The 23,141-nt window shown below is 52.8% G+C and overlaps 10 protein-coding genes across 10 annotated transcripts; 5 read left to right on the top strand and 5 right to left on the bottom strand.

The window, feature by feature from the left end:
• Positions 1-4,177: 4,177 nt before the first annotated feature.
• Positions 4,178-4,898, top strand: N7532_000656 (histone deacetylase complex subunit SAP30 Sin3-binding domain-containing protein; the record flags this gene model as incomplete). The annotated part of the gene is made up of 2 exons (XM_056613160.1): positions 4,178-4,354; positions 4,509-4,898. The coding sequence occupies 2 exons, from the start codon at positions 4,178-4,180 to the stop codon at positions 4,896-4,898; spliced, it is 567 nt and encodes a 188-aa protein (XP_056480384.1).
• Positions 4,899-6,182: 1,284 nt separating this feature from the next.
• N7532_000655 (U6 snRNA-associated Sm-like protein LSm1) lies at positions 6,183-6,902 on the top strand (the record flags this gene model as incomplete). Its single annotated transcript, XM_056613159.1, has 4 exons — positions 6,183-6,345; positions 6,399-6,467; positions 6,541-6,656; positions 6,729-6,902. 4 exons carry the CDS (start codon positions 6,183-6,185, stop codon positions 6,900-6,902), a joined length of 522 nt encoding a protein of 173 aa, XP_056480383.1.
• Positions 6,903-7,706: 804 nt separating this feature from the next.
• On the bottom strand, positions 7,707-8,966 carry N7532_000654 (M20 family metallopeptidase; the record flags this gene model as incomplete). The annotated part of the gene is made up of 1 exon (XM_056613158.1): positions 7,707-8,966. One exon carries the CDS (start codon positions 8,964-8,966, stop codon positions 7,707-7,709), a length of 1,260 nt encoding a protein of 419 aa, XP_056480382.1.
• A 345-nt stretch (positions 8,967-9,311) lies between these two features.
• N7532_000653 (mRNA-binding protein RRP12) lies at positions 9,312-13,250 on the top strand (the record flags this gene model as incomplete). The annotated part of the gene is made up of 2 exons (XM_056613157.1): positions 9,312-11,348; positions 11,412-13,250. The coding sequence occupies 2 exons, from the start codon at positions 9,312-9,314 to the stop codon at positions 13,248-13,250; spliced, it is 3,876 nt and encodes a 1,291-aa protein (XP_056480381.1).
• A 467-nt stretch (positions 13,251-13,717) lies between these two features.
• N7532_000652 (FAD-dependent oxygenase) lies at positions 13,718-13,985 on the bottom strand (the record flags this gene model as incomplete). Its single annotated transcript, XM_056613156.1, has 2 exons — positions 13,718-13,823; positions 13,903-13,985. The coding sequence occupies 2 exons, from the start codon at positions 13,983-13,985 to the stop codon at positions 13,718-13,720; spliced, it is 189 nt and encodes a 62-aa protein (XP_056480380.1).
• A 183-nt stretch (positions 13,986-14,168) lies between these two features.
• On the bottom strand, positions 14,169-14,706 carry N7532_000651 (uncharacterized protein; the record flags this gene model as incomplete). Its single annotated transcript, XM_056613155.1, has 3 exons — positions 14,169-14,258; positions 14,325-14,500; positions 14,559-14,706. 3 exons carry the CDS (start codon positions 14,704-14,706, stop codon positions 14,169-14,171), a joined length of 414 nt encoding a protein of 137 aa, XP_056480379.1.
• Positions 14,707-16,773: 2,067 nt separating this feature from the next.
• N7532_000650 (class I SAM-dependent methyltransferase) lies at positions 16,774-17,612 on the bottom strand (the record flags this gene model as incomplete). Its single annotated transcript, XM_056613154.1, has 2 exons — positions 16,774-17,331; positions 17,388-17,612. The coding sequence occupies 2 exons, from the start codon at positions 17,610-17,612 to the stop codon at positions 16,774-16,776; spliced, it is 783 nt and encodes a 260-aa protein (XP_056480378.1).
• Positions 17,613-18,101: 489 nt separating this feature from the next.
• Positions 18,102-20,807, bottom strand: N7532_000649 (Rad4 family protein; the record flags this gene model as incomplete). Its single annotated transcript, XM_056613153.1, has 1 exon — positions 18,102-20,807. The coding sequence occupies one exon, from the start codon at positions 20,805-20,807 to the stop codon at positions 18,102-18,104; it is 2,706 nt and encodes a 901-aa protein (XP_056480377.1).
• Positions 20,808-21,058: 251 nt separating this feature from the next.
• N7532_000648 (CoA-binding protein) lies at positions 21,059-21,600 on the top strand (the record flags this gene model as incomplete). Its single annotated transcript, XM_056613152.1, has 2 exons — positions 21,059-21,143; positions 21,221-21,600. The coding sequence occupies 2 exons, from the start codon at positions 21,059-21,061 to the stop codon at positions 21,598-21,600; spliced, it is 465 nt and encodes a 154-aa protein (XP_056480376.1).
• A 215-nt stretch (positions 21,601-21,815) lies between these two features.
• Positions 21,816-22,898, top strand: N7532_000647 (uncharacterized protein; the record flags this gene model as incomplete). Its single annotated transcript, XM_056613151.1, has 1 exon — positions 21,816-22,898. The coding sequence occupies one exon, from the start codon at positions 21,816-21,818 to the stop codon at positions 22,896-22,898; it is 1,083 nt and encodes a 360-aa protein (XP_056480375.1).
• Between the last annotated feature and the right edge of the window lie 243 nt (positions 22,899-23,141).

Genomic DNA, 23,141 nt, shown 5'->3' with positions numbered 1-23,141 from the left:
AGTAGACCTCAAATGAGGTTATGTCACAATCATACCGTGTTATCAGACCCCACCAAACAGCGGAAACTAACAGAAGAGTAAACGTAAACAGCAAAGGGAATTTGACGGATCCAAAGGGAGACAAGAAAGCGCCGGTTTTCCGACTTTGCACCGAGGGCACGCCATACGTGATCTTCTTAGTCCGCCCCGCCCCAAACAGGCATCCACCTACGTGATCGAAACCTTCGGGGCTCCTCCTGCACCCTTCCACCACGGGGAAGGCGGAAGATATTACCAATTAATACTAGCAATAAAAGACGAATCCCATGCGCATTATGGAAAGAGGCCTATCCTGGCAGCTCGATAGCAGCGCTCGAGCTCTATCAGCTGAAAGGACAAAGAGCCTGGCATGCGCCGACGCGGTCTGGACACCTATGCTTCAAGCCCGCACCCTAGCACCCCGTACAGCAACCCCCTTGCGACCGGCATCCAGTCATTACGTGCTCGCGCTGCCATTCGCGCTCTCCCTCGTCATGACATGACACACCCACGCTCGCATTCCCTTTGGACAGGGACGAGGGGAGAAGGACGGGCAGGGGACGGGGATTCGCCCGCGTTCCGTTTCAAATCGTCCCGGGCTCTGCTGCCTGGCGCTGAAACCTCACCAAGCGCAGCGCCACGAGCACGAGTTCGAGTTTCGCAATGTCATTTTTCTCGCAGAGGGGTCCAGTGGATAGAAATTATTCACTCACTTGGGTGGGGAAGGGGACAGCCACGATCGACGACGCATTCGTAGCCATCTCGTCCCACACCGTAATCGACTCCCCTGCTAACTGTAGCAGGGCCTAATGCGACGACGTATTACTGCATTGGCAAGAAGTCAAAAAAAAAAAATCTCGACTGGATTACCTATTGAGGGTAACATTGTCGCACTTGGCAGGTCTTGATGCGGGGCCCGAAATCCGGGGAAGGTTTGGTTCGCATTCCTCGGATCCAGTTACTCTCGCGGCCAAGTGCAACCTGGGGGTAAGGCCACGCACTTGGTGGTGGTGTGCACACGCACCCGCCAAGGCGAGAGATCGGCGATCCACAGCTTCTGGAACAGCCCGGCGGCCAATCAGCACCCTTGAACGCATCATGATGAAATTGTGCGGGGCGGGACTCCGGTCTCGATCTGATTCCCCGTGGGTGAACACAGTAATACTACTTACTGGCGGCAGGTGCAGTGCGCAAACGCTGGGGACGGTGTTGGACCTGCTCGAATCACTCTAGTTCCACGACGGAGACCGCCGTGCTGAGCTACGACAAATGAACAACCCTGGAGTAGGGTGAGAATGTTCTTACGAGAAGACTTGGGGTACGGAACGGAGAAAGGTGGAGTCGCACCCATCTAGTTCTCGGTGAGGCCCGTACACTAATTTTGTGTTTTGCTCTTGCCCTCTCCCCTCCGGGCCACTCCACTCCTGAGTGATTTTCTTACCCCATACTCCATCCATTGTTGCGAATCGAGTAGTGCTACCCACCGGGGGAAAAAAGAAGTGTCCGTAAGGAGACTCCCTGTGCTCAAACTCCAAGCCATCCCTCGCTTGGCTTATCTCTCCTTCTCCATGGGGAGAGTACTTGAGGGTACCCTAAGGAGAAAGAGGGGGTGATGAGATAACGGGCTTCGGGGGTTCGCTTTGCCCCAGACCACATGGGGTTCCCCATGAGGTCAGACCACGTCGCATGAGCGAAAATACTGGCCACTCTCCCTTTCACGTGTGTCAACAACAGAGTACAGAGACAATGGTACTCAGGACGTACATCAGGGCCTTGGCCGGGTCGGGCCTGGCCCCAGACACTATTGCTACAGCTATTGCGATGGTCTTCACAAGCCAGATCGATAGCTTGCCGTTCACATGTGAAGGGGGGAGGGTCCTTATCGCAAGTCCGTCATCCGTGGCTTTGCGGCTTCATGTACCCGTGCCACGTCCACGGTCCGCCCTGGAGCGAGGCAGCTGATACCTAGCTACATTGGTTCTCTACGAGCGCTATCACGCACTCCCGATCAGCCTCGGCTTCGGCTCCCCCGGTCGCTGCATCGGCATGTTGCACATCGCACGTCAACCTCCCAGACACCCTTGGAAATGGGCACACTGATTGTCACGATCGTCCACGTCCCTGATCGTCGCCGTCACCTGATAGCCGTCTCCGCCGAGCTAGTCAGATCTGCTGAACAGGGCCATCTGGAGTCGTCGACCGGGCCGGTCAATCCGATCATCTCAAAATGTGCCCGACGAGGTGGTTCCATACCACACGTACCTCCCTACTACATACAGTAGGGGTACAAACACCATCTGGAGGGGCACCACGCTAAATCCAATCATTCAGACTAACGGAGAACCTGCCGTGAAGGATCAAATGGAATGACGGCATCTCGAACCCAGCTAGAACAGTCTGCTGCAGGTACCGGGCCTGGGCTCACACTCACCGAAGCCCCCGTCCCAGCATCAGCCCATCCCAACCCCAGCCTTATGGAGCAATGGGGAGGGAAAGAGAAGGCAGGTGGTTCGGGTGAAGTCGGAGCACGTCCAGCTGGAGGGGCATTGTGCCATTCTCCATTCCTTTTTTTAAAATTTTCTTCTCGTTGGGGAAAAAGGCCCCAAAAGGCGTTCCAGCGCCGCGGTGCGGGGCTTAGTGTGGCTTTGGCTGACTCCACGATGATATAGGAGGCGGTCGTTCGGTCAAATTGTGACAACCCTAGCCACTCCAACCTGGTCCAGTCATACTAAATGTAGTCCTACCTTTTTTAGGGTAGGCAACTATCCCGGGCGATTCCACGGATCGCGATACCATTGTAGATCGCGCAACTACATCCCCGAGCGACGCGATCCCCAAGAAAAATTTTCCTTCGGAGGAAGTACTGTACGGAGTAACGAGGACTAACGAGAACCAGAAAAGGGGGCCACCGGTGTGTTGGGCTACGGGTTACTTCCGCTCGATTCCCGCTCGAAAATTTTCGGACACTTGCCCTCCGGCCCCCCAGCCAGCGCTTCCCGTGTCTGGAGCCGCGGGCCCGACACAACTCGGCCAGCGACTCGGCATTGCCGTGCCGACTCGGGTTCTTGCGACTTCGCCAGTACCTGTTCTGGTTTGCGTGCTCGTGAACGCGGCTCTCCTTGGTTACCGTGTTATTTTTTTTCTCTTTGACTCCTCCCCCACACTTCATCCTTTGGTTGTTCGGAAGTTGTCCCGCCGAGAATACACCACCATCGAAATTCTTCCGAGGCTTGGATGTTTGGCCACATCGGCGGTTTTGCCCCTGGTGAAATTTTGGAGCCGTGTTGGAGTCCTCACTCTTACAGAAAAAAAAAAAGAAAAAACCTGTTAGCTAAGGGCTTAGGTGTCCCCTAAACAAGCCCCAGACAAAGGCACGCCCGTTCGCCTACACCGTGCTGCCAAGACGGGCATTTTTTGCCCCATGGCCCCCCCTTTCCCCCCTCCCCCCCCCCCTCCTGGCATGCCCGTCCAGCTCCCCCACCCGGAAAACCGCGGCCTCGGTGGTCCGACGGGCGTGGTCCGGCATTGTGGTCTTTTACTCATATCCGACTTGCGGAGGTTTCCCTGTTCAGCACTGCCATTCTCCGCGTGGAGCAGTGAGCGGTGAACGGAGGCTCGCCGGGTTCAGTTGAGTCGGCGTCTTTAGGTAAGGCACGAAGTCGCCGTCGTACAATAACTAGAGGCCAAAGTGTGGAGATGAGATGTTTGTTTTGTTTGACGCCATCCCATAGCCAACGCCTCCCGATTGAGTCCATCAGTCCATTATCGCACCGTGCAGTCTAATGTCGAGATGCACAATATTTTCTTATTCAATCCCATGATTTTATATTCACTTATTCACTAAACGCTCTTCCCTCTATCTGATCCCCTACGGCCGTTGCTCGCAATGGTCTATACATAGCTAGTTACTAACTATCTTCGGGTACCTGGTGCGTCAGGCATCACACACCGGAATAATAGCCGTCCGCTTAAAGCGGAATGGCATTCTGCCAGCTGCCTCCGCCTCCGCCTCGAAACTGAGCGGAGAACCAGCACACTGCGAACAGCTATTGCCCCCTATAGCCTGTGTACCTTGGCCAGATTTCTCGTCCAGAGCTTCTCTAGACTCCATTGGCACCCGCTATCCTTTTGACTGCCCTCCCACCGGGCCACTTGAACCATGGCCCCTCCGCGTCAACGCCACGCCGCAATCGTGGACGACTCGAGATCCGAAGCTTCCAGCGGCACACGAGAGTACAAGAGCGCTGCCACCAAGCGCAAAGCGGCGGCGAACAAGGATAAGGCGCCTGTGACCAGTGCGCCGGTCAATGCTGAGGTCGTGGATGAACAACCCAGGGTACGTACCATGCAGAGCTTTAGGGAGCAGGGAATCGACGTCAGTCGAACTTACCGCCTCCTGCCCCAAGCGTGTTTCCTGTGCCTGTTTTTGTACCTCGTGGAGGACAATCCAAGAACCAACCGCCAGTCACCTAACACAATCTCATCAACAGGTCCCCTGGTCCGACCTCCCCCTCGAAATCCTCCACGCCTACCGCCACACCCACAAACTCCCCACACCAAGCGCCTACTCGAAAGACTACTCCCGCATGATCCTCTCGCAGGGCATCGGCCTGCGCTCCCCAACCGCACTATCTGCCCGGCGTGCCCAATCCTCGAACAAAGATAAATCAAATGCCTCCCGCGACGACACCTCCAGTGACGACGCCCCACTGCACAAAATTACCGGACAAGACCGCGTAAGCAAGGATCAACTGGCGCTCGTCGTTCGCAAGCACTTTAACAGCTCCGGCATGTCGGAGCAGGAGAGCATCGCCCGCTTCCTGTATAGTGTTCGCGAAGAACGGCGAGGTCGTCAATTTCGATTGCGGTTTCAGCCGTAGGCTTGCACTGCTCCTGCTCCTGCTCCTTCTTCTGCGCTGTGGCATGCGATGTGATGCAAGGCAACGCAAGGCCAGGCAAAAGCAACACTCAGGCTCGGGTTGGGCTCGAGCTCGAACTCAGATACCAAAACTGCGGGCTTTGCGCTCAGGCTCGAGTCGTGCGTGGCTTGGGCGTGTCTGAAATCCTGAGCTCGGTGTTCATACCTTCCCCGTGAGATAAGATTTCATCGGGGACTAGAGTGTGGAGGGGTGATTTGTCATGGTCTTGGACTTGCGTTTGCGAGGCCTGCGCGTCGTGCTGGGGTGGGCTATGGTTGTTTTTGTGGTTTTTGGACCGTCTTGCGTGGCTTTGTGATACCCATTGGCGTTTGGTTGGGCTTGTTTATTGTTTTCCATCTACTGTATAGATCCGTTGGGCTAGTGATCTTCTCGAATAATTATATTGTTGCTTATGCTTGATCGGAGTATTTGGTGCTACTTCGCTGTGTTATGGGCGTTTAAAAATATAGATATCCTCTCACCTAGTCTATTCTTACTATCCACAAATTCATACGCTACTACAACGCATTGTATTTTGATGGTCCTGAGATCTCACATACACTAGTGTAAGATTTGAGGGCACATTAATTTAGTAAACTAGCCAATTCGGTGATGTTATCTTTCCCCGGGTCGCTGGTTTGGTGGTTTGGGATGAGCATTCTTTTCATGTGCCGGCTTTTATTCTCCATGTTCCGCGGTGGTATAAAATCGTCCGTATATGGTCCTCGAAGATCGAAATGTTCGTTTGTTACTCAAACGTTTCCGACCGGCATTTTGGATTTGATCTACAATCTTGCAGGAGAACGCCAGCAAGAATCCGGATAATACATTGCTGGTTGACAGAACGAATCATGCTATTATAAGGTATGTGGAAGCAAGTTTAACTCAAGACCATCTGAAAAATGTATAATATCTCATGACAAGACCAATTTATCAGCCTAATTCAAGGTGCAAGATCGACGGCAGTTGTAAGTAGCATGGAGTGCTTGACTGGGGTAGATAGATCTGTGCAAACAGAACAAACTCACCGCCCTTGATCCTCTGCGGGCCGGAGAACTCCCTCAAACTGCGACCTCTTGTGCCGGCTGCAACCCTCGTTCGATTGTTCTTTCATTCATCAGAATGAGAACACCATACTCATCGCGACCTTAGAACAGCAACTCATCTCAAAATCCCTCGTTGAACCGGAACAACAGCCCGCCGATTTTCTCTCCCACCCCACCTCCGCCTCCGCCCACCAACGCCATGGAGCGCCTCTCTTTGAACGAAAACCCTCCCAATGCGCCGCAGCAGCGCCAGCCGCAGCAGCAGAATACCCTGGGGCCTGCCAGCCAACCCACCTCGGGCCCGCCCCAACTTCCACCCCAGATGTTCACAACTGCCGCCCAATTGCTGGATTTGACTGACAGTATGTGAACTCCGACGGCACATTCTGGTACTTGACTGACGCGCAAATAATAGAGAAGCTCGTGCTTGTGCTGCGCGATGGAAGGAAACTCATCGGTGTGCTCCGAAGCTGGGATCAATTCGGTAAGGGCGTTGCAGGATTCAGTCGTCCATGACTCTACGGCTAATACTTGCCACCATTGGCACGAACCAAAAGCAAACCTTGTCCTGCAAGATACCGTTGAGCGTATCTATGCCGGTAAACTATATGCTGACGTTCCCCGTGGCATCTTCCTTGTGCGTGGTGAGAACGTGCTCTTGCTGGGCGAAGTGGTAAGTATTGTCAGATCCATATATGCGACGCAATGGCCGACGATACTAATCTCGTATCCTCGCGACGAACAGGACCTTGACCGCGAGGACGAAATTCCCACTAGCGTGACCAAGGCTCCGTTCGAAGAAGTCTTCGAGCTCAAGAAGAAGGAGGACAGCCAACGCAAGGCCGGCGACAAGAAGAGACACCGCGAGCTTTCGGCCCTTGGATTCGAGCCGGAGCATAGCGGTGAGATACTCTTCTAGGCACATCTTTTTGCTTTCCCGGCGCAGCCTTCCTTAATCACCCTCGAAGTCCCGATTTCCACTGCGCCGCACATATAATCCATTGAGTGGTCTCCATGACAGGGTGACCCGGCTATAATGGAACAAGGCTATTCATTTGCTATCTGCTTAATTTGTTATGGCAGATAACCGGGCATTATTTCTTCGCCCGTACACGCCTATTCCCGTTTGCAGATGGCATGAGAGAGTTTGGGGATATCGCCCATTTGATATGGGTTTATGCGAAGGGCATGTCATGCTCACCAGGCCGCATTCGAGGTGAAAAGCCCGGCTTGGTACATTTGAATTTGCCTTCATCCTGTGTCCCGCACCGCCCCTTTTGCCGTCGAGTTGTGTGGGTTGTCCGTTGATGGGACAATACTGCCATCCCTCGGGCTCCGTTTTAGTTCCAGCCCATAGTGAGATCTAACGAATTGATGGCTCTGAATGCTCAGAATGAATACTCGGAAAGTAGAATTTGAGCGAAGAGTAGCTCGTCATCCGCATAAGCTACACTACCTTAGGGTAATGGATAGATGGCTGTCTAACTGCGCTAGAATGCATAGTCAATTGTATGGTGATTAACTCCAAGTCAAACACTTCAAGTGCTCTATTCACGAAGAAGTCATTGATATCAAAATGGGAGAGTCACATATCATTCGTTGCTGTATGTGCCAAACGGTGAAATCGCATATACCTCATGCGCATCGGCTCTATTACTGTAAATCTTCTATTTATCTATATTCGGATATTTCATCAACATTCTTAACCCTACCTCAGCAATTATTATTTCTTCAAGAAAGTCAAGGCTGCAAGACACAGCGCATCCACTCCAACCCTCATAGTCGGTTGAATGACAGGCGCGAAAAGCGCCGAGTGGTTTCCTGGGACCTCCTCCGTGCGAGATTCCGCTTGTGCCTTGTCCCAAATTCCGTGGTCGATACCTCCAAGAAGCCAGAAGCAGCTCGGAATGCCTCGACAGGTCGCCAGAGTAGAAAAATCCTCGGCGATATTCGTTCGTGGTGTATCACCATCAAAGTCCTCAAAGTGAGTCGCGAATGTCGCGGCAACTAGAGAGGCAGCATCATTATCATTCACAGTAGGCGGGAAACGTCTGGTTGGTGTGAAAACAGGTGGCTTGGGCGAACCACTCGCCGCGCATTCGGCTTCCACGATGCGCTTGATTCCAGCAATAATCTGTTCCCGAACCTCTAACTTCACAGATCGGAAGTCCACGCCGATCTCGGCCCTGTCAGAGATGATGTTTTCGGCCTGTCCGGCATGGAGGCTCCCCACGGTTAAGACAGCAAGGTCGTTGGGGTTAATCTCTCTGCTCACAACACTCTGCAACCGAACGACAATATGGGCAGCTAGAAGCACTGGATCGACCGTCTGATGGGGTTGGGAGCCATGACCACCACGGCCAAAGACCGTGATCTTCATACTATCACATGCAGCCATGATAGCTCCAGGACGCGAGCCAATGCTGCCGGCCTTCATTCTCACGACATGCTGGCCGAGGACAAAATCCGGAACTGGGATCTTAGAGTAAAGTCCATCGTCCACCATTGCCTGTGCACCTCCCCCACGCTCTTCATCCGGCTGGAAGAGGATGATCAAAGTCCCACACCATGCATCTTGCACTTTGATTAGAGTCTCTGCGGCTGCCAGAAGACATGTGATGTGCATATCATGACCACACGCATGCATGACAGGCTTCTCATTGCCTTCTGCGTCGCTCATAGTAATGGAACTGGCGTAAGGAAGCCCGGTCAGCTCTTTCACTGGCAGTGCGTCCATGTCTGCTCGTAGAAGAACAGTGTTGCCTTCGCCATTTCGAATTACGCCAGCGAGGCCGTAACCTCCGATTTCCGAATGGATTTCAGAGACTCCCAGCCCGGCCAGGTGCGCTGCAAGCTTTTCCGATGTCGATTTCTCTTGTCGAGACAGCTCTGGGTGCGCATGAAAGTACTTGTAGAGGTCTTCGTAGGGACCCAAGTGCAACGGCGAGGCTTTGAGAAGGTCGGACAAGGCTGGCTGTGTCATTGTGATTGCTGAAATGATCGAATGTGAGTAGATGCAGAGTTGATAGAAGGTGAGTAGATTCTGAAGAGCTGTATGAAGTTTCCCGTGAGTCAAGATGCGGAGGACACGAGGTATGAATCATCCTCGACGACCACCACTTGTCCATTGGAGTAGTACGTGGTCCGGGACTACCTTAGGGTAGACTAGTGTAGTTGGGGTAGGGCAGAGGGCAGCTTATCGATAAGGCGCCAAGAAAAATCCAAGTCGCCTGGAAAAAAGATTTGCTTGGGCTTCTCCCATCACCGCCAGAACAGCCTCCCCCGCACGCTTTTTTTCTCCTTCTCCCCCTCGTCGTCCGCAGTCACCATGGCGACTCTGGCGGAGAAGCTCGAGAAGATCAAATCTCCTAAGCTGCAGAACCAGCACCATGTGAGTTGCGCCCGTCCGATCAAAATCAATTGCCAGGCACGATCGCTAACTATTTCCATGCAGACCGCTGTGGTGCTCTCTGCAGTGGAGGACACTCTTCGTGACCAAAAGGCCGACTTTTCCGCGACCGCATATTTCGCTGCGCTGCTTGCACTGCTGTCGCAGTCGCTGACCGCCGAGCAAGGAATTGTGAACAAGGATCTCGCGACATCCGTTGTCTACCTGCTCGATATCACCACTTCCTATGTCCCCGAACCCATCCTCCGTTCGAAGTTTTCCCAGATCCTCACAAGTCTCGCTCCTGCGCTCTCTCTTCCCGAAGTCGAAGCTCCCCTCCTGCGCCCGTCAATTGGTTGTCTCGAGTCACTGCTCATTGCCCAAGATGCCGCCGCATGGAACCTGCCTCACACTGCAGTTGGTCCGCGCCGCGCGACTGCCGGTCTGCTGAGCCTGTCGGTGGACCACCGTCCGAAGGTGCGGAAGCGTGCCCAGGAGGCGTTGATCAAGGTTCTCAAAGCACCCCCTCCGAGCCCCTCTCTGGACCACCCCGGCGCGGATATGTGCGCCGAGTCTGCGATGAAGACACTGAGCGACAGCATCACGGCTGCTTCCAGGCAGAAAAAGGGCCGTCGTGACGCCAATCACCAAGATAACCATGAGCCTTTGATTATCCACTCACTGCAACTGGTGAAGACAATTGCTTCCGCCTCGGGCGGCTGGCCTAGCAAGAAGATCGAGTCGCTCTGTGAACTCCTGATGAATGCATCGCGCTCCAGCAATGAGTATATTACTATGGGCGCTTTTGAGGTGTTCGAGGTTATCTTCGAGGGTATGGCGGACGAGTTCTCATCCTCCAAGCTGCCCCGTCTTTTGGATGCTATCTCCGAGCTGAAACCTGCACAGAATGACTCGCAGCTTCTTCCTCCTTGGATCGCGGTTCTGTCTCGCGGTTACGATGTGTCTGCGCAAATAAACCCCGAGGACACCTTCGAGAAACTGCCAGACCTTTTCCAGCTTATCTCTGGATTCTTGGCTTCGCCCTCGCACAACATCCGCATCTCGGCCTCCGAGTGCTTGATCTCCTTCCTGCACAACTGCATTCCCAGCAGCGTTATCATTGAGCCGTCTGTTTACGATGAGAAGACTCTTGAGAAGCTCGCTCGCGCGACTTCCGATTTGCTCTCCGTCAAGTACCAGGCTGCCTGGGTGGAGGTGTTCAATGTCTGCTCTGCCATGTTCGATTGCTACAAGTGGCAATCTAGCCCATTCCTCGTTGACATTGTCTCGACCATTGGTGAACTGCGCAGCAACGAGTCTTTTCATGGCAAGAAGGAAGCCGACAGCGTCCTTGGAAGCGCCATTGAGGCGATGGGCCCCGAGGCTGTCCTTGAGATCTTGCCATTGAACATTACTGAGCAGAAGAAGGGCCAAACTGGTCGTGTTTGGATGCTCCCCATTCTTCGGGATAGTGTCACGAACACGAACCTGCGCCACTTCCGCTCCGAGATGGTGCCCCTGAGCGAGGCCCTCTACCAGAAGATCGTTGATTTTGGTGCCGCCGAAAAGTCTGTCGAGGTCAAGATCTTCGAAACCCTGGTCCAGCAAACCTGGGGTATTCTCCCGGGCTACTGCGAGCTGCCACTTGACCTGGTTGAGTCCTTTGACCAAGGCTTCGCTGAATTGCTGTCCAACGTTCTCTACAAACAGACCGAATTGCGCGTTGATATTTGCCGCGCTCTGCAGAACCTGGTCGAGTCTAACCAGGCCATTCTGTCTGTTGAAGCCGAACAGGACGACTTGATCCTGCAGCGCCGTATCACAAAGGCGACCGCTGCTCAAAATATTGCGCATCTCTCCGGATTTGCCAGCAACCTTTTGGCGGTTCTATTCAACGTTTACAGCCAGACCCTCCCCCACCACCGCGGGTATATCCTACAGTGCATCAATGCCTATCTGAGCATCACTCCCGAGCAGGTAAGCTCTTTATATCGGACCCACGTCGTAATTGAACGATTGCCTAATTTAATTCCTATTTAGGAACTCAACGAGACTTTCACTCGGGTTATCACGATGCTCGAGTCATCTCTGGCCGAGGAGCAGAAGGATGCCCCCGCTCCTCAGGGCTCATCTGCTAAGATGCCGCCCACTTCTCACACCCTGATTGACCTGGTCATTGCCATGTCTATCTACTTGCCCCGTTCCAGCTTCGCCGGGTTATTCGCCATGGCTGCGGCTGTCCTCAACGGCCCATCCCCCAACCCGGATCAGCAGCTCATTAAGAAGGCCTATAAGCTCATTCCTCGCCTGGCTTCAACTGAGACTGGTAGCGAGGCGCTCAAAGAACGTAGCGGCGAGCTCCAGGCACTCTTCATTGCCACTACCGACAAGACCCCCGCGTCTGGCCGACGAGACCGCATGCTCGCCATTCACGAGATCATCACACACCTTCCTTCTTCTGAACTGCATTTCATTCCGGCTATTCTCTCAGAGGTTGTGCTTGGCTGCAAGGAAAGTAACGAGAAGGCCCGCACCGCCGCATTCGACCTGCTCATTCACCTTGCCAACCGCACTATTGACACCGAGCGCAACCCCCCTGGTACCATGATTCGCAACTCGCTGGTGCCTCACATGCCCGACGACTCCCCCGATGCCCCGGCCACCATTGAAGAATTCTTCACCATGGTGTCTGCCGGTCTGGCTGGCTCCTCTCCTCACATGGTCGCTGCCTCTGTTACTGCCCTTTCTCGCCTCTTTTTCGAATACCAAAATAAATTGCAACCCGAGGTTCTTGGTGATCTGGTCCAGACTGTCGAGCTTTTCCTTACAAGCAACAACCGTGAGATTGTTCGCTCTGTTCTGGGATTCGTCAAAGTTGCCGTCGTCATTCTTCCCGATGAGGCTTTGCGTCCTCGTCTTTCGGCACTTGTGCCCAACCTCATGGCTTGGAACAAGGAGCACAAGGGTCGTCTCCGCAGTAAGGTTAAGGGTATCATTGACCGACTTGTGCGCCGCTTCGGTGCTCCGCTCATGGAAAACCTTGTTGGTGAGGATGACCGCAAGCTTGTCGTGAACATTCGCAAGCAGCGTGAGCGTAGCAAGCGCAAGAAGAAGGAAGGCGCCGCCGATGACGAAGACGAGGGCGAGGAGAAGGCGGCTGATCAGCAATCTGGCAATGCCTTCGACAAGGCTGTCTATGGCTCGGACTTCTCCGATTCTGATGATGGCTCCGATGACGATGGTAGCGAGGTCGACATCGACGAGGGTCTCGCGCGCATCAAGGGTGCTGGTGGCAAGAAGAAGTCTGGCCAGAGCACTCAGTACATTCGCGAGACGTCTCCCGAGGATAATCCGCTGGATCTGCTGGCTCCTGATGCCCTGGCCAACATTTCCACCACTAAGCCCAGCGATCGCTTCCTGAACACTGGCCCTGGCTCCAAGAAGAAGCGCAATGCCAAGTTCGATGCTGATGGTCGCCTGATCCTCGGCGACAACGAAGCTAGCGGCGATGTCGAGATGAGCGGTGCTGGTGAAGGAGCTGGTGGCGTGAACGCCTATCTTGCTGCTGTCAGCGGTCCGGATGCTGTCCGCCGTGGTCAGAAGGGCAAGGTCAAGATGGGCCAGGCTAAGCGTGGCGGTGACGATATGGACCTGGACGAGGATGATGCTGCTGCTCTGAGCGACACCATTCGTTCCAAGGGTCAGGGTCCTCCTGCTCGCCGAGGCCTGGGTGCCCCCAAGACACCCGGCGCCCCCAGTGGAGGTCGCATTGATAAGCGTCGGAGCCCCGGTAAGGGTGGCCGGGGTGGTCCTCGCGGAGGTGGCGGCCGTGGTGGCCGTGGCGGCCGGGGTGGAAACCCTGGACGTGGCAGACGCTAAATGTGTATTCACGCCTTTTATTGTTATTTTTGCGGATTGATGAGGATTGGAAATGATGTTAAGGTCAGCATAGGTATGAGGAGTCTGTCCGGATTACTGAATTGAACAACAGTTGAACCTGCATTGTTTCTTCGTCACCTCTTTAATCCCTCATGTCGTGCTTGGTTTTAGACGTTCAGTTCATAATACCCCCTCGATGACGACGCCGTATGGGGTTCGACTCGGGTTCACAGGCCTCTGATATCACGGACCCGTCTTTTTGTCATGATTACGAGTAAAAGTTAGGACATTGCACATAGAAATTTGATTCCGCTATGAATTTGATCTTTTTTCCCTTTGTATGAAGTATTCTCTCTCAAGTCCCATACGTAACCATGGTGCCTGAAGGATGTATAGAAATTAAACCGATACTTAGGGTCATACTTGGCCTTCAACGCCCTCAACTTCTCCAAATGCCACGACTCAAATCAATACCAATTCTCCAGGTTCTCATTGCCAGCAGCGTAGTTGACATAAGAGTGCATCTCGTTCTGCCCACTTGCTTCAAACAACATCGACCATAACGACTCCAAGCTTCAAGGCCTCGAACTCTCGCTCTTTATCCGTTGGCTCAAATATCACACCATCGGAGCAACCAGTAAGTTTGCCTCACGATGTGGGGATGCTGTCGATGTAGAAGGAATAGCCTGTAACCCCTGGAAAGAATACCCTTCGAATAGGAAGAGAGAATTGCATAATGCGGAATTCTCATGTGTCACGCTCGAAAAGTGATCGAATCGAGGCAGGATTATACTCCTGCAGATCCACTGGCAGTGTTGGATAGGCCGACTTTCTGGCAAGGAGGATCGCAAGGAGGATCCATGTTCGAGTTGCTGGTCCACTTGGCGAGGACTTTATGCGCTCCGTAATCTGCCATTGTCATTCTGGGCCCGATTTTAGTGAAAGAGTCCGTGTATTGGGTTCGACGGCGTCGATGCCTTCGTGCAGAATGAAGAATGTGATGGTGGACTAGACGTTTTGCATCGGTCAGCAGCTATGTACAGACTTGGGATGAAAATGATACTTATGGCGTACGTGATCGGGGTCGAGATCTGGGTGATTGAAGAAGACTGAGTAGTTGGTGAGATCCACCGGCTGAGTTCCGTTCTTCAATTGATGTTCATTGATGGCTTCATAAAGAGCCTCGACTTTGGCATGTGTGAAAATGAAGCCAGCGTATGACCAGAGCTGCACTTTGGGAATAACATAATCTTCGAAATTACGGATGTCACAATGCCAAAATTGTGTACAGCGCCCTTGACGACCCACCACAAGTCGGAGTGTCGGAGTCCTCGTCAACGGTCATCAAACTGCCATTCGCTAGAACCATGTCCATAGAAGGAAATTGATCAGCAACTAAGCCCCCACTGCAACAGATGAAATCAGACTCAATCTGTCGTTTTTCCTGGGAGAGCATCCGATGCTACCTATTGAAACGGATGTTGGTATTGACTGGGATGAGCTTTATGAGATTGTGGAAGAATGCCAGCGCCTTCAAAACTTGAAAAGTTGATGGGGTCTTTTTTTGCTTCTATTTGTTGCTTCGTTTTTAATCCTTTCTACTACAAGAGTTGGCTACAGATAGCCAAAGAAAACATTAAGCCTACATTATGTGAGTCATTTGCTACTCAGCTACTTTGCTGCAATTCCATGTCGCTTATTGTGCTCAGTTAAGGCTAATTGTCAGGCCAAGCCCGTCCACCTCGATGAGGTCATTTCGATCGACATGCGACAATACTATTATAATAAACACCCGATCAAATGGTGAACATTATTACATCCCAACTCCTTTTGAGATGTCATTTCTCAGGCACGAAGCAAGTAACTACTAAAATTGATTCGAATAGAAATTCTGAGATGATCTATACGGATATCATCCATGAACGTTGCGATTAAACAAAACTAGAAGACCCGTCATCCTATATGCACCGGTCGCGCTCTACTTGGGATGAATACCGATTCATCCAAAATGTAGGATAAGGTATTGTTAAACTGCATAATCACCCAGAGTTGGCGAAAGTGCTTTTGAGTAAGGATGTCGGGTCGTATTCGTGCGCCATTCGTACAACTTAGATGGGACGATCCCGCTAGTTTCAGAAACTCCCGCACTTTTTTGGTCTCTATCCTCCTCCAATCGAATATCTTTAGCCTCTAAGGTAGTACTAGTACCTACCGTGACACCCGAAGATGTCGGGCTCACCAATATATTCAAAGGGCCAGAAGCAACACATGGTTGCAAGAATCTAAAGTAGTGAGTGCCCTTATGGTCGCATACCCCATGCCACAATTAGCACGAGAACATTCAGCTCTGCATCGCGTCCCCTTGGCGTACTGGCATCGATACCCGTAATCGAGGCTGAGCTGCAATACTTACAATGTCCAAGAACTCCTGGTAGCACATGGTCATACCTGAGTGGAAAGGATGTTGCTTTTAATCTAAGTTAAGACTTCACACTTGTCCCTTCAAAAAGGGATTTACTACCGAGCAATCATTCTCGGTTAAAGGGATTAATTTAATGTTCAACAGACGCTGAAATCAATATCACGGTAGCACTGTACTAAGAAGCATGCACATCATATAAATTTGATGCATAAAGGTAGCCCGAAGCCCCAACAAATACCCTATTTCAAGCAGTCTTCAGACGAACCCAAACAAAATAGCAAAAATGGCGACCTACAAGAGCTTCTTAATTTTCTTCTTGGGGCTACTCTTATTCGCAGTCAATGTGATCGCAGCAAGAATAAGTTATGTCGCAAGATACCGAGAAGGCCCAGGAGGGACACCAGAACGAATTGAGCTCCGATCAACCATCCCAGATGGACAAGAGGACAAAGTTTTAAAGAGAACAGCAACCTGGTCCCGTGGACAATACAGGGCTTATTATAATCGGCACCAAGTTCTCACTGTGGAGGCAGTCCAGGAACAGAGGAATAAACGCCGAGCCGGTCAAGTGATTGAAGACATGCAGCGCTTGATTGAACAGTATACCCATTGAGCTGTGAGTCTTTCTATTACCCAAGAGCACGGATATCAAATGCTGATTTCCCCAAATAGAAGACGAGTCTCTCGGATCTGGTTTTTGGCTATATTCTATAGCGAAAAGTCTTTTGTTCTCTTTGAGAAAAATTGATCAAATATTGAAAGATTATTGTGTTGAGAGCTCCAAAGCATGAGTATTATGTTGCCTCGGTCTTGGTGCTCCCTAAACTATTGATCAAGAACAAAAGAGAGAAAGTGAAGATACCTGCAACCGTGATGAGAGAATTAAAACAACTCCCTGGAGGAACTGCACCAAGCTTCAAAGATTTGTGTTGCCATGAAACTTCTAAGTGCTAGTTTCAGGTAATTTAAGAACATCCTCTAGTCAATACTTTGTGCTCCTAGTGTCTTGATCTAAGCTTCTACGCTTTAATCAAACTACTGCACCTTAACTCAACCTGCCGCATCTTGATTTAACCACGCGGCTTACATAGATCAACCGATTCAACGCATCAAAAAGCCGGACCCCAAATACGAAGTATCAACTAAACACTCCTCACCGTAAAACCCAACCTCAAAGCTCAAACTCCTCCGGCCACCCATAAAAGCCTCTTTATCCAAAAATTCCGTCTCAAAAGCCTTGACCTCAAAATCGACCCCTAGATCCCGCAAAATCTCCCCCCGCATCAACTTAAAAGTCCTGACACTCTGCGTAAACAGCGTTAAAATAAGACCAGGCATAGTCGTCATCCGAGACTTTTTCGATCCAACCTGGCTACCGATAATCAATGAGCCGGGCTTATCGGCGAGTAACTTCACGACGGCCTTTGAGGCCTCGATTTGTTTGGTCCAGCTCCATAGGTGGAAAAAGTTGCTTGCGTGGATGATATCCAGTTTACCGGTTAACTCCTTTGACACGATAGAGTCGGTGTCGAAGAGGTTGGATACGAGGAATTTGGCATTGATCTTTTCCTTGTCGAGGAAGAGGTCGTAGCCTAGATTGATGAAGTCTTCGACTAGGTCTACGCCGAAGACGTTTTGTGAAAAGGCGCCATCGGAGACCTATGTAGTGTTGTTTTCTGAGAAAAGTGTGCGTACTCATTCGAGTCGGATCTTACCAGTAATCGCACTTCTTGTGCGAAGCAGCAACCAAGGTCCAGGAATTGGTAGCCGTTCTTGACTCGTTCGAGAATTTCGGCGTATGCAGGGCACAAATGAAGGTCGAGATCAAGGGTGCCTTTGGTGAGATTTCTAGGATGAGTGCAGAGTTGAGACCGGTGTGGTGGATTCCTTACCACTTTGAATGCACGGTCTCTCTGTATTCGAGTGACGGACATCAACATAGCTTATTCAGATAGTGAAATGAGTGAAAGCCTACCAAATCATTGACATGTTAACGACTTTATCGGCAGGAACCTCACTCCAATTTTCCAGCAAGGACTTCGCAGGTTCACGGATCTCAGTGAGAACGGGGCGGCTCAGTGGCATTGTTATCTCTATGGGCGACCCCTCGGTCCATCGTTGCTCTGCGCCATGTCTTCTTCTGGGTGATTGAGTGAGCTGTGATCAAATTTCGAAGCGAGATTATTAGGACGAATTGTTTCTGAGTAATTGGCAGCCGTGCAGGGCACAATAGCTTTATCAGAAATGGCTACCGCAGACCACCCTCGCGGGCCATGGGGCTAGAAAAGCTTGTACATTGGGGGCTGCAGCGCCAAGCGAGCTTATTCTTCACAGGTAACCCCAGGAAACGTATTCCAATTGGCTTGGAAAGCAGCCTCGTGTACATTATGTGCCTATTCTAGTGATACATTTGCTGCCATCAAACCGGTTCAGCCCCCGCGTCGACGTCGTCGTGTACTACCCCGTGCCGGCGGGGCATAGTCAGGCTCGGAGTCATCTTTGCTGTCATCTTCCGAGTCTGATGGGATGGAGAGTGGCGGTGACAATTCTCCTGGGGTGTCATCCGCAGCACTAGGGTCTTGGCCATTATCTTGCTCTTCGTGGTCATGCTCAACAATCAAGCCACCATCCCCATCGTCGTCCCCTTCACCGGGTAACAAGAAGCCACCGCCGTGATCGACAGGATCGTGGGAAGCTTCTCTGAAATGATTTACCTCAGGTTGCTCGGTAGGCTCACTTTGCTGTCCGGTTTTCTTCCTTCGGACCGCAAAGGGGTTGTGCGTTTCTTTTTCGCGGTCTGCAAAGGGGTCACCACCACCGTACTCTTCGCGAACGCGCTCGTTGATTCGTAGTCCGAAGAGGAACTTGCGCCAAGTCTGCAAAATGCGCTTTTCAGCCTTGAGCTCCTCACGCTTGCGTTTCTCAGCCGCGTCGACTCGCCAGGCATCTTTGAGCAGATCCTCGTTCTCAGCCGCCACGACAACGCCCTGGATGACAGGGACAGCCATCTTGGAGCCAAATTCGAATCCGGTGACGGCTTCGGCATAGTCAATTCCTAGCTTCTTGCACAGTCGGACAGTACCAGGATAGGGGACATGGCTAGCACCGCGAGGCACCATGCTCGGCACGAAACAATCAATGTTCCCATAATTGTTCTTGGGAATCTTGCCGTCTTGAATAGGCGGTGGGATGATGTACTCCGTCTGGCTTCGGGAGTAGAGACCCTGCATCGGTTTTTCGCCTGTTTCACGTTGCATTTCATCTACCTCGCGCTTGCGCATCAGAGTCACCGCTCGAATAGGCACCTTTTTCAATGGGACTACTCCAGCTCGAATCTGTCGCCCTTCTTTGTGCCAACTTTCTGCTGACATGCATTTGACCACATCTGCTCGCTTGAACACCGGTTCTTCTTTCGCGCGGGCACCTTTTCCGGCGATGAAGGTGCGAACAGACTCTGCGCCAGGCTTCAGAGCCTCTTCACGACGCAGAAAACGTTCCAGTACGAACTCGGTCGATGTGCGCAGGCTTTGTAAGGTATCGCCCGTTTGTGTACTTTTCTTCTTCTCGGGTTGCTTTCGCTGAAGATCTTTTGCATCCTCAATTTCATCGACCTTGGTTCGTTTCTCTGGCCGTCTTTCATACCCACGCATGACGTTACGGAACCAATCGTATTCGAAATATTGGCCCCGGAGACCTGGTATGGGAACCTTTTGTACTGGCATTCTGAGGCCCTTTGTTTTTCCGGGCCACGTCCGCCGTCGCAGGTACCGAGTAGTAACATCTTTCGCAGTGCCGTCGGCCGAGTGTGCAATCACGTAGCATATCACCTGTTTGGCGCGTTCCGCTTTGGCCCCGCGTGGCTCGAATGCCTCCTGCTGCTCCGCACTAAGGGCGAGGGGTTTCGAGAGCACTAAAGGGTCGACGGAGATGATTTCGTTGGTGGCCGGTGAAGCGACTTCGGTCCAATAGATCGGAAATAAGAGATCCTTGTCATACTGGGCGCCACCTTTTTTCGCCTTGGGTTGATATTCTCCTAGGTCTGAGTCCGGCTCAGACGCTCCACTTTGCGGTTCAACCTCGTTTTCATTTTCATTTTCAGGCTTCGGGTTGGTGGGATCGGACTCTGTCTTTGGCGGCGTGTAGACTTCCGCCTTGGTCCAGCCAAATCCCAGCGGTTGGAGATTAGCCACCAATCGAGCTTCGATTCCCAATGCCCTGACCAAGGCCGTGAAGAGCTGAGCACCAACATCTCGGGAGCCCTGCATCTTCTCGGCTATGGATCTGAACTCTTCCAGGTTGGCGATTCGTTCCCCATGACGCCGTGGATCGTGTTCCTCGTTTCGGAAGTCTGCAGTGATAGCTTCCAAAGAAGGAACCGGGCGATATCCATGCTTTCGTAGACCCGGTGCCGTAATACGAAACTGCTTCTTCCAATAGGCCACCAAGACCTTGAGCAGGACAAGGATGGGGTCCCCGCGACTCATATCGGGCTGCCCGGGTTCCAGACGCTCTGATTCCGGGCCCCAGTCTTCCTTCTTCTTGCCCTTCTTGCCTTTCTTCTTTTTTGTGTGTGGAGGCTCTGGCTTGGGCTCGGGGATCTCCAGTCCCGTCGCTATTCGCCATTTCTTGACCTCCTTGTGAATCCCTTCCGGTAGCTTATGACGTAATATCTCATGGACTTTGGCATCGTTGATCCAGGCATTACGAATGGCGTTGTGGAAGAGCAGGCATTGGACATGCATGCAGTGTGACTGGATGCGAATCTGGCGCTCAATCTTCGATGGACCCTTCTTGCCATCAAGCAGGTCGGTGATGTGGGTCTCGTTCTTGTCGAGCGTCAATTCGAGGTCCTGGATCTCGGGCCCCGCGAGAGTTGGAGTCGTCGTGCTAGTCTTAGTGTCGATGGCGTCTTCCCAGTCGACCTCGTCATCTTCCTCATCGTCATCGTCATCCGACTCTGCGGCAAGCGGTGCCGGTGTATCCTCGTCATCGGGAGCGTCGCTCAGCGAAGAGTCCGAATCCGAGTCGGACTCATCGACGGCGAAAGGCCTCGCCGAGCTCTCGGGCTGGGCCTGGCGCTTGGCCGGGGGCGGGTCCGCGGAGAGCGAGCGCTTGCGGGGGAGGAAAGGCGGCATGCGCAAGTCGGTTCGCTGCTCGAAGCCGCGGGAAAGGTGGACGTGGTGGAGAAGACACGATGAGTGTGGATGGTCGGAGGAAGGAGATGGTTCGCGGCGGCTGCCGAGGCTACTTTTCTTTTGTCCCCGCGAACGTTGGAGTCGCCCTCACACTCTCCTCCACCTCACCCCCTCCTGCCACAAGAGAGACGTGTTTGCTACGTTATCATCATCTACAGCTCTCAATTATAACTTATAATTCCCTATTCACCATGGACGCCGTTAAGCGATTCTTCTCCTCCCCGCGCTTCGCCGTGGCGGGCGCCAGCAACGACTCCCACAAGTTTGGATACAAGCGTACGGCGATGCACCCCCGGACCCCATTCCCATGGCAATCCATGGTGACCTGGAGACCGCGCTCACACCTTCTACAGTCCTCGCATGGTATCACCAGCATTCGCTGCCGGTGACCCCTCTCAATCCGCGAGCGGCGCAGATCAGCCTCCCCTCGCGTGCCTATGATACAGTCCCCTCACCCTCCGGACTGCCCTCGCCCACCCAGACCTCATTGTCGGTGGTGACGCCCCCACCGGTGACTCTCAAGGTGCTCCAGGAGGCACACTCGGTGGGCATCCCTGCCGTCTGGCTGCAGCCAGGGACCTTTGACGACGGAGTGCTCGAGTATGCGCATGCGCACTTCGAAGCGGTGATTGCGGGCGACGACGGACGCGGCGGCGAGGGATGGTGTGTGCTGGTGGATGGCGACGAGGGACTGGAGGCGGCGGGCGTGCAGTGGACCAGCCAGCGCTTGTAGATACTGTCGATAGAGCCCTAAGGTAGGGCATATAAGTTTGTGGGAGATATATTGTTGAGAAGAGGCAGGGGCTGGGAGTGTCTCAGCGTGACTTCACCGTCACGCTAGCGGAGCTTTGTTGTTTAGTTTGATTTCTCCGAGTAATCCTTGCACTTTCCCTCCACCACCCGGGACTCGCTCCCTTTCGTCATTTTTACTTCTCTCATCTCTGCAATATGCCCGACATGCACACCGTTTTCCAGCAATCGGCCTCGCCTCCCAAGGTCGATCTCGCCAGCGCCAACTCCCAGCTCTTCCGAGTCCCCTCCTCCACCTCCGCATCCTCCTCGCTCTACTCGCTCTCCGTCAGTCGCAAACGTCCTCGTCGCGACACGGAGAAGCTGTCCTCCAAGTTCGAATTCGAAGCCTCCTCCGAAGTCGCCAGCGCCTCGCCGCTTATCACCACCGACTTGCGCCAACCAAGCGGCGGTGAAGACTATCTCACCTCCGCCGAATTCGACTATCGTCCGAATCGATACCGCGAGTCCTTCCTGCCGCCGTCACTGAATGGCAGCGTCGACACACTAGTTCCAGAGGGCAACTGCCGCAAACGCAGTCGGCGTGATTCCAACATCGCCTCGCCCACGGCCGATGGCCCAAGTCCAAGCCCAGCCACGCGCGTGGGCTGGGGTCGAACGGTGATCAACGTAGTGGGCAAGGTGCTGGATCTATGCTGGTCTGGCGCATTCCGAGGCTTCTATGCTGGCGGGGGACAGGGCTATGATATGCAAGCCGGCTCGCCGCCACAACCACCGTTCAACCCCGGCTGGCAAGCAAGTACCAGTTCCTCTGTAGAAAAAGACTTTATCTTCCGAACACCCATCCCCGGCCAATATCCCGACGAAGATATCGACCGGAGCTGGGTGGTCGTCCCATCTGAGCCTACCGATCCATTCAATGGTGGCTACGATGGCAGCACCGACAGTCCGTCCGCTTTACGAGCCCGTCGGATTCATCAGGCGTCCAGCCCTCGTCGACGACAAGCAGTCATGCCTCGTATGGCTAAGCGACCAAACCTGTCTGTACGACCATCGACCCCGACCAAAAGTACTGCTCTCCCATCGCCTCGATCACAAAATGGTCCCGGATCAGCCGAAATGCAAAAATACGCTGCACGGATGCGCCGCAAGGAGCGCGAGGAAGACGCCAGTATCCAGCGATTGAATAAGCAGCTTCAAGCAATGATCCGAGAAGGCAAGCAAGCCTTGGGAACTACCGTGGAGGTTGATGACTTGGACATGGATTTCCAGTCGGACTAAGTTGTCTTTTGGACCCGACTCGGCTTGGTTGGTTCGGCCGATGTACTGTTTTATGGTCTTTTTCTTTTCTTTTTCTTTTCTTCTTTTTGGATGTCCCCTCTTTTGGCCTTAGCTTTTTCTCGCACATAATGATTCGATACCCCCGAACGTGCCAGCTGATCCGGCACTGAAGCTGCGAAAACCAACGACTGGCGCTCAACGACTTACGATCTCGGTGTTTTTGCTTTGTACACGGGCTGTCTG

Source organism: Penicillium argentinense (assembly GCF_028826775.1).
Source record: "Penicillium argentinense strain IBT 30761 chromosome Unknown utg000001l_segment0_segment0, whole genome shotgun sequence".
Lineage (NCBI taxonomy): Eukaryota > Fungi > Ascomycota > Eurotiomycetes > Eurotiales > Aspergillaceae > Penicillium > Penicillium argentinense.
This window is presented reverse-complemented; position numbering and strand designations above follow the sequence as displayed.